At 49.5% G+C, this 14,782-nt stretch overlaps 1 protein-coding gene across 5 annotated transcripts in view; it reads left to right on the forward strand.

The window, feature by feature from the left end:
- The window catches only part of diaph2 (diaphanous-related formin 2), a 324,298-nt gene extending 311,655 nt beyond the window's left edge, over nt 1-12,643 (forward strand). For all 5 annotated transcript variants that reach the window (XM_028959481.1, XM_028959484.1, XM_028959485.1 and 2 more), the window contains one exon: nt 10,006-12,643. In XM_028959481.1, the coding sequence (XP_028815314.1) occupies nt 10,006-10,070 (65 nt within the window). In that variant the 3' untranslated portion in view covers nt 10,071-12,643. The remainder of the gene's footprint in view (nt 1-10,005) is intronic.
- Nucleotides 12,644-14,782: the final 2,139 nt, after the last annotated feature.

Genomic DNA, 14,782 nt, shown 5'->3' on the forward strand with positions numbered 1-14,782 from the left:
CTCCTCATCCAGGCGACGGTCATCTCTAAACTGGAATATTGTAACTCTCTCCTGGCTGGAGCCTCTGCGGTCACCATAAAACCCCTCCAGATGGTCCAAAACGTGGCAGCCCGTCTCATCTTCATCCAGCCGAAACACACCCACGTCCCGCCTCTTCTCACCTCTCTCCACCGGCTCCCGGTAGCTGCTCACGTCGGGTTTAAATCCTAGATGCTGCCTACAGGGCTGTAAATGGAAGTTCTCCCTCTTACACCAACACACTACTAGCCAGTTACACTCCTGCACGCCCTCTCAGATCTGCACACATTTACATTTTACATTTACAGCATTTATCAGACGCCCTTATCCAGAGCGACTTACAATCAGTAGTTACAGGGACAGTCTCCCTGGAGCAATTTAGGGTTAAGTGTCTTGCTCAGGGACACAATGGTAGTAAGTGGGATTCGAACCCGGGTCTTCTGGTTCATAGGCGAGTGTGTTACCCACACGAAACAAGACGGGAAACTCCCCCTTCACGGGGTCTCCGGTTCCAATTGACTCTGTTCTCCTTCATTGTCCCTGGCTGGTGGGACAACTTGTCCTGCTCCATTCGACTAGACGAGACCACCACCACCTTTAATACGCAGCTGAAAACCCACTTGTTCAAAAAGTATTTCAGACTAATCCAACACTAACACACACACAAACACACACATTCACAAAAAAAAACTCGTTAATGTTCTATTGCTGACAAGTTGGGCCTTATCAGGGCTCTTAGTTTTGTAACTCAAAATCTGTAGAAACCGAATGAGAATTGCTGGTGTCTTTGGATAAAAGCATCTGCAAAGTAAAGTAAAGTAAAGTAAAGTAAAGTACTCCACCTTCCCGGCACGAGGGCATTACACCCTCATGAGGGGTGGGCTCCGAGTAAAACGCAGACCCGCTCAGTACAACACACTTCCGTCCTACGTCGTCAGGAAAGTGCAGTGTGTTTCGGTTCACGCCGCGTATCGCTTTTGGGAGGCTGTGACCTGCCGTAATCTCTCGATTTGATATTTATTCATAGAGCCGAAGCGACTTGTCCGCTTTGCATATTCCGGTCCAGAACGCAGTCGCACGTTTACAATAGCAGGAGGGTCTTCTCACCCCGAAGTGCCCCGTGTTACACACCATTTAAAGGCAGAAATATGCTTACTGTTACCCGCTGGTGCGGCCGCGGTCCGTATCCTGCGTTCAAAAAAAACCTTAACAGTGCAGCCGTGTGCGGATACGCATACGTAGCTCCCAGCGAGTATATATCTGGCTTTACTCTCCATGGTGCGCTGCTGTGGGTGCGTCCAAAACACATTTTCCCGTCTCAGGGAACAATGACTGTTCCTGCCCGTATGCCGTATTATTGAGCGTTTTTTGTCTTAAGTGTAAATAAATTTAAAAAAAAAAATCTACAGGTTGCATTTTTATTGCCAGATATACCACAGACATATCTGAATGAAAAATGAAATGAACCCTTTACTGTCTCTCAAATACTGTGGCGAAGAAAAGGTCCAAGTAAAGCGTGTTCGCCGCAGTAAGAATTATTACGCCATTTAAACGAAATAAACAACATTCAGCCGCGCTAAATACGTAAAAAAAATATCCAATATACATTGGAAAGGTGCTGAGTTCATAGAATTATTATTGTTAATTGGCGCCGTGGCAGAAGAGTGGACACAGGTGCGTAGCTGCAGGGCCGGGCCGCCGTGGGAAGCCATGAGAGACCAGCCAGCAGCCGGAAATCGCCGCTGGCTGAGACACCGAAGCCGGGGACAGAACGGAGCGCGTGTGTGTGTGTGTGTGTGTGTGTGTGACCTATTTTCCTGCGAGCACAACCTTGATGGCGCGCGCATGCACGGCGACTCGGTGTAAACACCGGGCGCATGCACCCGGCCGAGCGAGTTCTCGGGACGACGTGGCCGCATTTCCGCCCTCTTGAGTCGGTCCTGCGGCTGCGTGTTGCGCGTCGGTGGAACGGATGCGGCCTCCGCCGCGGCCTTCCCTGCTGCCGCATGCACGCACATATGTAGAAGGCGAGGCGAAGTGACAAATCCGTTTCACCGCGCAACAAGACACGTGTCGGCTTCCCCGCACCGCTGCATGGGGCTCTCGCCCCCCAAAAAAGCCCGTAAAAGCCCCGCATACGGAAAAGCCGCGCGTGCTGCACTTTATTCAGGAACGCTGACTTATTCATGGGTGCCGGAATCGTGTTGTTTGCTTGTTTTATTGAGAAGCCGGTGGGCGCGGTGGCGACAGGCCCGGCGTGTGCGGCGGATCTCTGGAAGGCTCCCCCGCAGAAGCCTTCGCGGCCATAAATAAATGAAGGCGCATGAATATTTCATTGGCGCGGAATCCGTCGCCACCGGGAGCGTCTGCCGGGAACGTGCCGGGGAAACAGCGGCCTCGCGTTCTTCCTGCCCGCCTTCCCTCCCTCGCGGCGGCTCGCGTGGAGAGCGCCCGGCTCGGCGTCATTAAGCCGGCGGCCTGACAGAAGCACCGGCTCCTCGGGAAGAAGTCGGAAGAAACGCGTTGATCCCACGCGCGGAAGGATGTGCCATGCCGCGCTACTGTCGCTTGCCGTCTCTCGGGGTTTTCCACCTACAGTTAAAGTGAAGCGATCGTCGCAGCACACGGTGCACACAGTGAAATTTGTCCTTAAACAGGGACTGTCGGTTTAAGGAAGCGGCCCCGTAATCAGAAGGTTGTTCGAATCCCGATCTGCCAAGGTGCCACTGAGCAAAGCACCGTCCCCACACACTGCTCCCCGGGTGCCTGTCATGGCCGTCCACTGCTCACTCAGGGTGATGGTTAAAAGCAGAGGACAAATTTCACTGTGTTCACTGTGTGCTGTGCTGCAGTGTATCACAATGACAAGCACTTCACTTTACTCACTGTAGTTCACTCTGGATAAGGGCGTCTGATCAACGCCATTAATGTAAAGTGGACTTTGAAGGTCAGAGCTCAAAGACCAAGGTCACTCTGGACTTGTGCTTCTTTCTTGTTGTGTAGATTCTTGAACTGATGATGTTCTTGGTTCCCCATGTTAGTTTCACCCGTGTCCCATTTCGTGTGGCTTTTTTCCACCTGTTCCTCGTTCCCTTTATAAAGTGTTTAGGCTTCGCTCGGTCTTGTCTGTGTTTTAAGGTTTCAGCTTTCTGGCTTTTGGGACTACACCCCCGTGCTACTGTCGCTTGCCGTCTCTCGGGGTTTTCCACCTACAGTTAAAGTGAAGCGATCGCCGCAGCACACGGTGCACACAGTGAAATTTGTCCTCTGCATTTAACCCATCAGCCTGAGTGAGCAGTGTGTGTGGGATTCGAAGCGGCAACCTTATGATTACGGGGCCGCTTGCTTAACCGCCAGGCCACCGCTGCCCCATTAAATAGAGGCGGAGTGAAAAACAGACAAATGTAGAGGGACGGCGGACAGAAGGACTCCTGATGGTTCCTTATTTAAGACGTGCTGGCGAATAGAATAAAGACGGCTCTTCGCGGAGAGATCGCAGAAGGGGCCTGAACTCGAACCGCTGCCGGATGGGTCTGGTGCACTTTAAAAGAGTTCCTCGGTATTAAATCATTTAGGAATCCATCTCTGTCCATCCCGAGGTTTTCCCTGGTGGCTCTCAAATGCGTTCACCAGATGGGTTTGAGCTTCTTTAAGAAAAAGACGCCTGCAGCCCTTCATGATCTCCTTGCTCTTTTAGCGTTGTAGAAAAAAAAAAAACATCAAAAGATGGATAAATAAGTAAAAAAAAAAAAAAAGGCTGCATGTTTTATTTAGCCCGCTTGTCTGGGAGGAGGCATGAAGAGTCTGAGGAGGCCACAAGTTGCTTTAAGTAGTGAAGAAGGACCATTTGTTTGCGAGAACTTTTGTCTAATGGACCCCAGGTTACACTTTTGCCCCTCATGTGGCAACTTGGGCTTTTAGGTGCACTTAACAATCCTCCGGCGTCAGACGCTACGTCCTTGGTCTGACGTTTTCCACCTTAGATAAGTGGGACGTGTGTAGAAGGTACAGGTGGAGGCCTTGGTTTAATTTCAAAGTTCAGCAAGACCCATACACTTTTTCCCAGACCAGTGAGGAAACAGTGAGGTATCGAGGGTAACCTGAACCACAAACCCCATTTACTACCGTTATGTCCCTGAGCAAGACATTTAACCCTGAGTGTCTTCAGGGGGGGGACTGTCCGTTTAAGGAAGTGGCCCCGTAATCAGAAGGTTGCTGGTTCAAATCCCGATCTGCCAAGATCCGCCCACTGCTCACTCAGGGTGATGGTTAAATGCAGAGGACAAATTTCACTGTGTTCACTGTGTGCTGTGCTGCAGTGTATCACAATGACAAGCACTTCACTTTACTCACTGTAGTTCACTCTGGATAAGGGCGTCTGATCAACGCCATTAATGTAAAGTGGACTTTGAAGGTCAGAGCTCAAAGACCAAGGTCACTCTGGACTTGTGCTTCTTTCTTGTTGTGTAGATTCTTGAACTGATGATGTTCTTGGTTCCCCATGTTAGTTTCACCCGTGTCCCATTTCGTGTGGCTTTTTTCCACCTGTTCCTCGTTCCCTTTATAAAGTGTTTTGGTTGCTTTAGGCTTCGCTCGGTCTTGTCTGTGTTTTAAGGTTTCAGCTTTCTGCCTTTTGGGACTACCCCCCCACCCCCCCCCCCCCCCCCCCCCCCCCCCCCCCCCCCAATTCTTGTTTTCATAAAATAAGTCATGTCGCCTTGTACTTGTGTCCTTCATCCTTGTGCAGTCGTGACAGCATGAATCCTAATTGGATTTGTTTGGGTCTTTAAAGCCATGCTGTTCAGGTTGCAGTTTGTATAAATGTGTCGTTTTTTCCGTCATGCGAGGCAGAAATTCGTATTTTACTAAATTAATCGCGCCTCGTATACAAATGCTATTTCAGAGCCCCATTTGCTTTTTTTTTTTTTTTTTTTACATTTACATTCTTTTTGCCTTTCGTTTGTGGCCCAGGCCTGCAGATGAAATGATTGATTTTAATGAGATTGTGTTGCGTGACCCGGTGGAAATGTACGCGTACGAAAATAGATGCAAATGTAAAAATGTATTCTGTGATAGCATTGAGTGTCTGCAAACCAAATGAGCCGCAGACCCTCCCTCCGCTCTCGTCTCCCTTCTATTCCTGCCGTTATCGCATTTTCACCCGTCACTGACTCTTTGTCTGCCGTCATCTATGCCTGTTTGACAGTTCCACCCCCGAACCGGCACAGACTCCCGTCTTTGGCGGGTGGAATTTACGGCCGGCCCCTCCTCAGCTTGATATTTAAAGCAGCGACAACCTCCCGCGCTCTCTCTTTCCTCGCGCGAGTTGTTTACGATACGTCGACAATAAAATCTCATTAAAAAGCGGAGGCGGGGAAATAAAAGCGGCCTGTCGATTGTCACGTATCGATTGTCTCGTCTCTGATCTCGCCTGCCGGCGTGGCTGCGTCCCGTGCCGTGGATCTTCCCCTCATATTTGCTCAGTTATCCATCAGGCTGTTTGCCTTATCATGTTGCCAAATCGTCCATTGACACTTCCATCTGTCTGTCAAACAATATCTTACCCTCCATTTGTCCAACTATGTTTCTGTCCTGCTCAGGGACACGATGGTAGTGAGTGGGGTTTGAAACCTGGGTCTTCTGGTTCACAGGCGAGTGTGTTACCCGCTAGGCTACTAACACCCTGTAGTTACAGGGACAGTCCCCCCTGGAGACACTCAGGGTTAAGTGTCCTGCTCAGGGACACGATGGTAGTGAGTGGGGTTTGAAACCTGGGTCTTCTGCTTCACAGGCGAGTGTGTTACCCGCTAGGCTACTACCGTATGTATACGAGTATATATAGAGTTTGCTGAGGTTGGACAGGTGACATTTTGGACAATATTTGGTCCCAGGGTCCCTTTTTCTGCAGCTTCGGCCGGACTTTTGACCACGTTGACACCAGCAGCACCGGTCGAGCTGAGCCACAATCGGTCCTTTAGGTTCAACGAGCTCGAGCCCCCAGGGCCCCCGTACACAAGGGCCTGATGGATTAGCCACTTGCCTGCTGTCTGGTCCCCGGGCCCCCTGTCTCCTCTGGCTGCCGGCGAACGCCCGGCTGAAAATCGCCGAAATAACTGCGGATCTCTGGCGAAGCTGCTTCCCAAAGCTGCTCCGGAGGAGCCGATCACGACTATAAACATGCCGGAGGCCTCGATCGATGTGTGGGGTGTGTTTGCGGACGCCCCCGCGCCTTTCTGGACTATTCCGCTGGCGAGTGTCAGGTAGGATCCAGAAGAACGCCACTCATCCGGCCGCCTTGGTGAAACAAAGGCGTCTCGGCGTGTCAGGAAAGCATCCCGCGCGTTCCGGCTGCCCAGGAGCTCCCGGCTCGGCCGCGGGTCTGTCAAGCTTCTCATTTTTAATCAAATGTGCCCCGCTGCTCGAGTCGACCCGAGGCCCGGCATGGCTCCTCTCTTCTGGAAGCCAAGCCGCTCGCTCCCTTTCACCGGGACTTCTAAAAATAAGCATCTGTTTGCGCGATTACGACTCCCAGTTCCCAGTCCGGGCTCCTGCAACGTGCGTGGAGAGAGCAGGGGAGGGCGCCGGTCGAGCGAGAAAGTCCTCCTTTCCAACCGTCGGCCTGGAACCTTGATGCAACTCCTCGGGGAGAAACGGGCGCGTTGAAACATCTGGGTCATCCGCGAGAGCCCGCGGTGGACGCCGGATTCCGCACGAGAGGACCCTGTGTGGACCCTTTTACCAGACTGCCATGTTGGATATCGTACAGGCCGTCAAGCGCGCTTGTTTTGGTGGAACAGAACAGAAACGTTTCCTTTAATGACGTATTAAAACGTGGCGTCGGTGGAAGATGGAAGGCGGGCGGTGAAGGGGCTTAGCGGTCAGGAAAACGCTCGGAGAGCGAGTTTTAGGTCCTGGATGGTGCTCGATTGAAAACGTGCTGTTGCCCGTCTGTTGCATCAGCAGAGTTTACCTTGGTAGCCAACAGGCCTGCGCCGGGAATGTTTTGATGTGTGTATGTGTGTGTGTTGTGTGAAGTGTTAATGGCTCGCTTGCTCCAGAGCACCATGTGACCGTCCGAGTCGTTTCTTCCCGTTCAGCGCCGTTACTCCCGGCCTTCAGCAGATCTTCGAGCCTCCAGTACTGCTCGCCTGGTCCCTCCATCTCTGAAGGTACGAGGAAGACGCTCATCTAGACTCTTTAGAGAAGATTTAGATGAACTTGTAACCTTCTTCTGTTTAGAAACTAGAACAGAGTGAATAAAAAGATTGTGTTCATAGTTGGGGGTCCTGGTGAACCAGAACTGATCACTTCATCCATGGTGACATGGAAGCACGTTGTAAGTCGCTCTGGATACGGACGTCTGGTAAATACCGTAAATGTAAATAGCGGTAAGTTCTGCAGGCCGCGTCCAGGGCGCCCGAACAGATGCACTCACTTTTGTTGCATCTTCTTTTTTTTCCGGCTTATTAACTGTGCGCATTTACAGAAAAGGAGGCTTTGAAGGCGCCCGCATGCACATTTTACACAAGGAGCACCCTGGCGGTGCAGGTAATACCGTTTTCAGGTAATCTGATTGACACCAACCCTGAGCCATTGAGATGGAAATGAGGTCCTCACCGCGTAATCTGCTGCGGCCGCCGGTCGACCTTTTTCTGTTTTCTCCGTAGCTGTCGGATACCCAAGCGAAGCTTCTGTGGTTTCTTCTCCTCTTCCCCCCGCCCTGATTCGGAGCTGCGCTGCTTGTGATGTAACTTTACGTAATTACTAAAAGACGACAGTCGCACAAAACCTATTATGACTTTTAATCTTCTTATGAGCGGGTGCCAGGGACACCTGGGCATTATCTCTCCATCATAATAATATCGCACAACTAGAAGCGGACGCGTTGTTTCTCACATTTTCTTTTTTTTTCTCTCCCTCTCCGTCTCCGAGCTCTTAAAAGATGTCACCTTTGGCAGAATCATCTTTTAAAAAAAAAAAGTCCTGTGGCAGCAGACAGATTTGTGATCGGTGGCAGATCTTTTTTTTCGAGCTTGATATTTTTCATGTTGTTTTCATTGCTGCGGAGGGCTGCTGTAATATTGTCTCCCCTTTTCCCTGGAAGAAATTGCTGTTGTTTTCTTCACTTGTTCTTGAAGATTGATGGGCTGGAAGGATCGGGTTTGGAAATGGGAGAGCATCAACTCTCCCTCCGAGGGGCGGAGGCCGATCTGAATTCAGTGCTGGCTGAAAAGCAACCAACTTGTTATTTCTTCTTCTTATTATTATTAATATTAAATTATGGCCAGTGGTGGCCTAGCAGGTAAGGAAGCAGACCCGTAATCGGAAGGTTGTCGGTTCGAATCCCGAACCATCCTGAAGTCCCCTTGATACGGGTTGTCAACGTATGTTCATGTAATTCACACCACTTTTATCATAGTGACAACACCGCAGCCTGAACTCACGAATATCAGATTTAAAGCAGCCCAATCTGGCAACAACGAGTAAAAGTGAAGTGATTGTCACATGTGATACACGGCAGCACAGCACACGTTGCACACAGTGAAATTTGTCCTCTGCATTTAACCCATCACCATGGGTGAGAGGCGTCCGGGGAGCAGTGTGCTTTGCTCAGTGCCACCTTGGCGGATCGGGATTTGATCCGGCAACCTTCTGATTACGGGGCGGCTTCCTTAACCGCTAGGCCACCACTGCCCCCCATTATTATTAGTATAGAATACCCGGTTTAAACGTCTCTGCTGGCGTTGTGCTGTGATATATACTTTTGCGATATATATGGGAGATTTTTACCATACATTAAATGTATTTTGAGGTTGTGATTTGGATGTTAAAGGATGATGTTTATGGTTCTGCATGATTCCTGATGGGTCAGTGATCTGCAGTTTCACGATGGCCTGTGGGGCGAGGACGTGGTTCCGGGTCCCCGTCCGTACGGGCGAGTGCAGGCGGTGTCTGCGTTCACGCTCGGAATTCTGAGCCGAGTGCTCCCGTCCACCTCCTCCCGACCGGTCCCTCTTCTCTTTAATCTGGTTCTGCCTCCCTCCCACGTAGTTAGAGTGAAGCTGACCCCGTATTAAACAGCCAGAGACGCCTTTATTCTCCAAACGCGCTCTCTGAACGCCGAGGTCTGAGGGTAAGAGCCAGAAATGAGGGCGCATTTATAGGAATTGCAAATGAAGCTGATGAGCAACGTTTTTTTTCTTCTCCTCCTGCATCCACTTTTGAAGCTGGATGTTTTTTCTCCATTGATGTGCGAACGCTGTGCACTGCTGGAGAGAAGCCGGAGACCCGCGGGCGTACCGTAACACTAGACTTGCATATGAGGTTTTTTTTTTTTTTTTTTTGGCAGCAGTGAATGAAAGAAAGTGCCACTGTCAAAAGTCAAGGAATGATTTCCTAGTAAATGGAACATGCAGAGGTCAAGGGTCACCAGCCTGAGCAAACATAACAGGAAGCAGCCCTGCGCAGCGCCAGTCGCGCTCGTCCTCTCTCTCAGTATCCCACTCTCCTGGTCTCGCTGTGGACCATCTGCATTGTCTTTCCTCCACAGAAGTGTGTGTCTGTAGCCTGGCAGGAAGTGTGTGTGCGTGTGTGTGTGTGTGTGTGTGTGTGCGCGCTCAGTCACTCACAGCTCATTACCTGTTGTGATGGATGGGGACGGCACCGTTAAACAACGCTCACGACCGCGTGCCCCTCCCGAGCCTGGCATCTCGCGCCTGCTAGTACCCGCCGGTGCCAGGCACGTGTGTGTGTGTGTGTGTGGGCGTGGCCGACTGGGTGCCGCTCTCACGCTGGCACGCCTCGGCCGGTGCCGACTGGTCCACCTGTCACACGGGCCCTGGCCGCAGCGTCTCCTCTGCCGGCTCTGGTTCTCATCCAATCAGATCTCAGTATTTACAACGATGCTGTTACTAGGGTTAGTGTGTGTGTGTGTGTGTGTGTGTGTTCTAACAACGTATTTTTTCCTCTCTCTCCTCTCTGTAACAGATAACCGGCGCGCTGTTCTGGAAAGGTCCCGCTCGCGCCACAACCCCAACACGCTGGGACGGTGATCGCCGCTCTGCCATCTGAAGACATTATCCGAGTGCCAAAGATCCCGCAGGGGGGTGGGGACGGCGAGGGTCACAGAGGGGGCAGTTGGAGGACATTTTTGACCGGACATTTGGACAGACTGTGGCCGCTTGGTGGCCCGAGGAGCAGCGGGCGCCGGGCGAACACACACACACACACACACACACACAGACACTCGGCACGTCCCTCCGCTTCAGGGAGTAATGAAAAGACAAGAAGATTCGAGAAGAAGAACACACACACACACACACACACACACTCCTGTCAGAAGCCTTACTGATGCATTCACTCACTCTGATATCGCTGTAATGGAACCTGCGTTCGGGATCGATTTGATTGGATTATTCGTCATTTTGTGTCGTGAAGCTCCTACTGCCATTTTATCCCGTTCTGCAATAAGAAGCTCCTTTTGTACCGACCACTCGCCACTGCGCACGTTTCCGAGCCCCGCCCACTTTACCTGTACGCCGGCTGGGGAACTTCTCAGCGCATCAGCCTCAACATTAACCCCACCCGCGAAACGACCTTTCCTGCTCCGAATTCTCCTCAGACCGTCGCTGGTCATGCGCCCGTCTTTACTAGGCGGTCGGAGCCGGTCCTGCGTACCTTTCACACGCCGCACGACCTGGGCCGCGTCACCTAACGTCATAATCTGGTCCTCGCCAAAGTCACTCAGACCCTTACGCATCCGACCCTCCCGCTTCCAGCACAAGAACCAACTATTTCACTTGCTGCCTAACATCTCCACCCCTTCACTGATAGTCTTATTAACACTGTGAGTGGTTTTAATGTTGTGGCTGATTTTACGTTATTGTCTTAAACACACTAGTGAATCTCTCAAAAACTGAATATTCAACGATTTTGTAGTTTAATTTAAAGTAAAGTATACTTTCGTAGATACACTAACCTTGTTGCACGGAGCAGTGAATATATTTACTTTTTAAAATTACGATTATGGCTGAAAAAAGGTTTCAATATTCAGCTCTTTCTCCAAAGTACCTTCATTTAAGTAGAAAGCTGAAGGTTTTTACCTTTTTTATTTATTTCTTTTAGTCAATTAATGGGAAAAAAATGACCTTAATCTATTGTTCTGAGATGCACTAATCATGTCGACCTCGCCATCGTCTCCGCGCCTCTCGCTGGACTCGGACCTCGTTTTGTCACCTCGACCAGGTTGCCGGCGGCGCACGTGTAAGCGGTTGTGAAAAGGTGCTGCCGCAGTGAAGTTGTGGAACATTTTGAAGGTTACGCTGCGGCACATTTGCTTATTTCCCTTCTGGCGATTTGATTGTAATATTTACGCCTTTTGTTCTGGCCGCGATTTAAGTGCTTTTCAGTGGCAGAATCTGAATGGCGCCATTCACGCTCGTCCCGATTGGAAACGTGCTCCAGCGTGCAAGGCCGCCTCATGTTTTCGGCCCGATTTTTTGCTGTTTTTATGTAATAACACTTCAAGGCCTTGCTTTGGAACAGTCACCGGGTGCCAGCGAAGGTGCCCCCTGCACCTGGCGCCCAAGTAACAATGGATACCGGCCTTGAGGAAGTGACCATTCGAGTCGGCCATTTTCCAAAACAAAATGAGCTGCATCTGGCCCCGCCTCCAGGCGAAATGCCACGCCCTCCGCCGGGCTCGGCTTGTGGCGTGGCGCCAGGCGCTGGTTCGATCATATATTTCAACTAGAAATTCACAGCACTCCAGATCTGAACACAATTCCAGTTTGTGCAATAAGGATTATAATAAAGCGAAAGAGGGAAAAAATTGAATATTTTGAAATTAAACAAAAATTCCTGCAGTACGAAACAAGTGAAGTGTTGAAGTTGTCATGTGTTTTAACCGAATATGCCGAAATAACATGATATTTTCACATATAAGAATGACTGAAAAGAGTGAATCGTTTCTTTTGAACCCCCAACCCCGAGTAGACATGTCCCGGGTGGGCTCCACTGCCAGCGGGACGTTTGTCATTTTCCCTGCACGTCTGAGTGATGGGACTGGAACTCGCAGCTGGAGTCCAGACAGGTGTGCACATGAACATGAATAAATTATACAGGTCTTCCTCTGGCATAATCACCCTCCGCGTCCGCTTGTGATGGTTCCGGACGACCAGTATAATATGTGTCCCTGCGGCGGAGAACCAGTGGACTTGAGAAACGCCATGTTCTCCATTTCAATGTACTGATGAATGTTTTCTAGTAACGATGATGAGAGATTTATTTGCATTATTGATTATAAAAATTGTACAACTGTCTGTGCTTTTGGTTTGATGAGGCAGGGATCTGTCGTTTCTCTGACCTGACAGTCACTTTTTGTTGTGCTTCTAACACCTCGCCGAACGAGAAAACCTTCTTTCATCAAAGAATTCCTCTTGAGAAACGACTCAATTCCCTGCCGATCTGTCAAAGTGAAATGTCTCGTTGTCCTTAAAAATGTTTTATGTCTGTGACCTTTTTTTTTTTTTGTGATGGGGGTGGGGATGCGGGGAAAAAAGGTTATGCAGAGTGTTCCTGAGTCTGTAACAAAATCCTACTCAATAATAACCTCTTTTTATCTAAACACAGAAATCCCATCTTCTTTATAGCATGAGAAGTGTCCACTAGATGTCTGCTCACTCGCTAACCGATGCATTTTTAATGAACGCGTTCCGTCCGTCAGTTCTGACGGTTCCTGCTGATCTAAGCAGAACGTATGTCTGCGGTTTGAGGGCCGCGCTGTTCATCCCTGATCCATCAACAGCCAACGCTGGAGAATCGGTGCGTACACGCTGACTTTCCGTCTCCTGTGTCCTTAAAAAAAGAGGTCACCTGTAACTATTGTTCTTTTTGTCCTTGCGTCCAGTTGTCATTTGAATTTTTATCAGTCTTAGTCACGTCCTGACTCATTTTAGTCTAGTCTAGTTTCAGTCGACCAAAAGTCTGAGCGTTTTAGTCTTATTTTAGTCAGATTTACTCTTGAATGTTATAGTTATCTTCACATGAGGAGCATTTATCTTGCGTCTCGTCTCGTGTAGGTCACGTCAGATACTTCAAGTTCAAGAACAGCACCACCTGTATCTCTCCTTCATGAACACCATCATTATCATTAATTACAATTAGGCACTAAGAGCCACGTAACTCGTCTTATTCAGGCCATTATGTTCAAACTGAACAACCTGTGGCCAGAGTTTAGATCGGGGAACATAGAGAGAACCTCAAAATCCTTTCCAACCTAGTCGGAAAGGGTGCCGGTTCGGGAATGCACAAAGGGACACGCCCACACTGCTCCGCGGGTGCCTGTCATGGCCGCCCACTGCTCACCAAGGGTGACGGTTAAATACAGAGGTCACGTTTCACCGTGTCACCGTGTGCTGCGCTGCAGCGTCTCACAATGACGATCACGTCACTTTCACCACAGACACAGAGTCTGAATATGGAATTACTGCATCAGCTGGGCTGAGTGGCCTCCTCTTCATTTCAGCCACATACGCGTTACATAGCGAAGCAAACCCGGTGCTACACGTAACATCTAAACAACGTTACGTACTGACATAAAGTGACCGCGTGTGACGTCAACAAACCGGCTACATAAAGTGCAAAATGACGAGACACAGGAAGTGCAAGAATAACAGATTAACAACACAGGCAGCGCTAAAGGAGCAGCGAAACACGCCGTGAAGGTGCAGAGTAACAGTGACTTTCTGGTCTTCTAATGAATAAGATGAATAACATAATTGGGATTCTCCGTTCGTGCAGATATACAACAGAAGAGTTGGGATGGGACCTTTCCATAAATCTGACTGGTGTGTGAGCGTTAGATCGCGGCTTGTTCATTCTAGTTAGCAGCTGAACTCCAGACTTCTGCTGGTTAATCCCTCTTCTGACCTGCTGAGTGTGAAGATCTGAATGGGTGCAGAGTGAAGTGTGAGAGACGAGAAACGCTGAAAATCCGCAGGTTTTTATTTCACATGCCACCTGTAAGGAGAATTCAGCTCTGGAAACAAGTGGAAACACACCCAGTTACAGCTTCTAACGTGGGATTGGACCATCCATGTTCTAAATAAGAGTCCATTGAAGTTCACTGTAGTGCTCAGGTTGCACCACGTCAGGCCTGAAGTGGACGAGACAGTCACCAGAGGGCGGCTGCAGGTCTGATGTTTTTGTCATGCTCCATTTTAGTGACTGGTTTTTCTGTTACGAACTGAAGGCATCTGAGAGCAGTTCAGCAGTTTCTGCAGAGTGCTTTTGAAATCTGAAAGTTGCTGACAGAGTGGCATTTTTAAGGAGCTCATGTAGAAGCCATTGTGCATTGAGCAATGCCAGGAGTCTTTCACTATGTCCTCATCCACAAACAAGGGCCTGGTGGAGAAGGAGAAGCTCAGTGTCACAAGTCAAAGGTAAGAGACTACAATGTGGGTGTAAATTATGAATTACTTGTAAGCATTGGTTCAATAGGGCTGGTTGGAACTTTTTGGTAGATATCCTCCATATTGCAGGGTCCTGATCATATTGTTTTATACCAGTATTCATCGAGAGAATAGTAAATATAGAAGGAATCATGTTAACAGAGCTCTAACGGCGGGTTTAAGTAAAGAACACGACCGTGTAAGGATCCCGAATTACAAAAATCCACTGAACCGCTGCTGCCAGCCAAGTGTAGACCAGTGCCCTCCCATCCTCTCTGGGCACACATACTGGGCCAATAATAGTAGTGAAACCT

This window comes from Denticeps clupeoides, chromosome 18 (assembly GCF_900700375.1).
Source record: "Denticeps clupeoides chromosome 18, fDenClu1.1, whole genome shotgun sequence".
In the NCBI taxonomy this organism is placed as follows: Eukaryota; Metazoa; Chordata; class Actinopteri; order Clupeiformes; family Denticipitidae; genus Denticeps; species Denticeps clupeoides.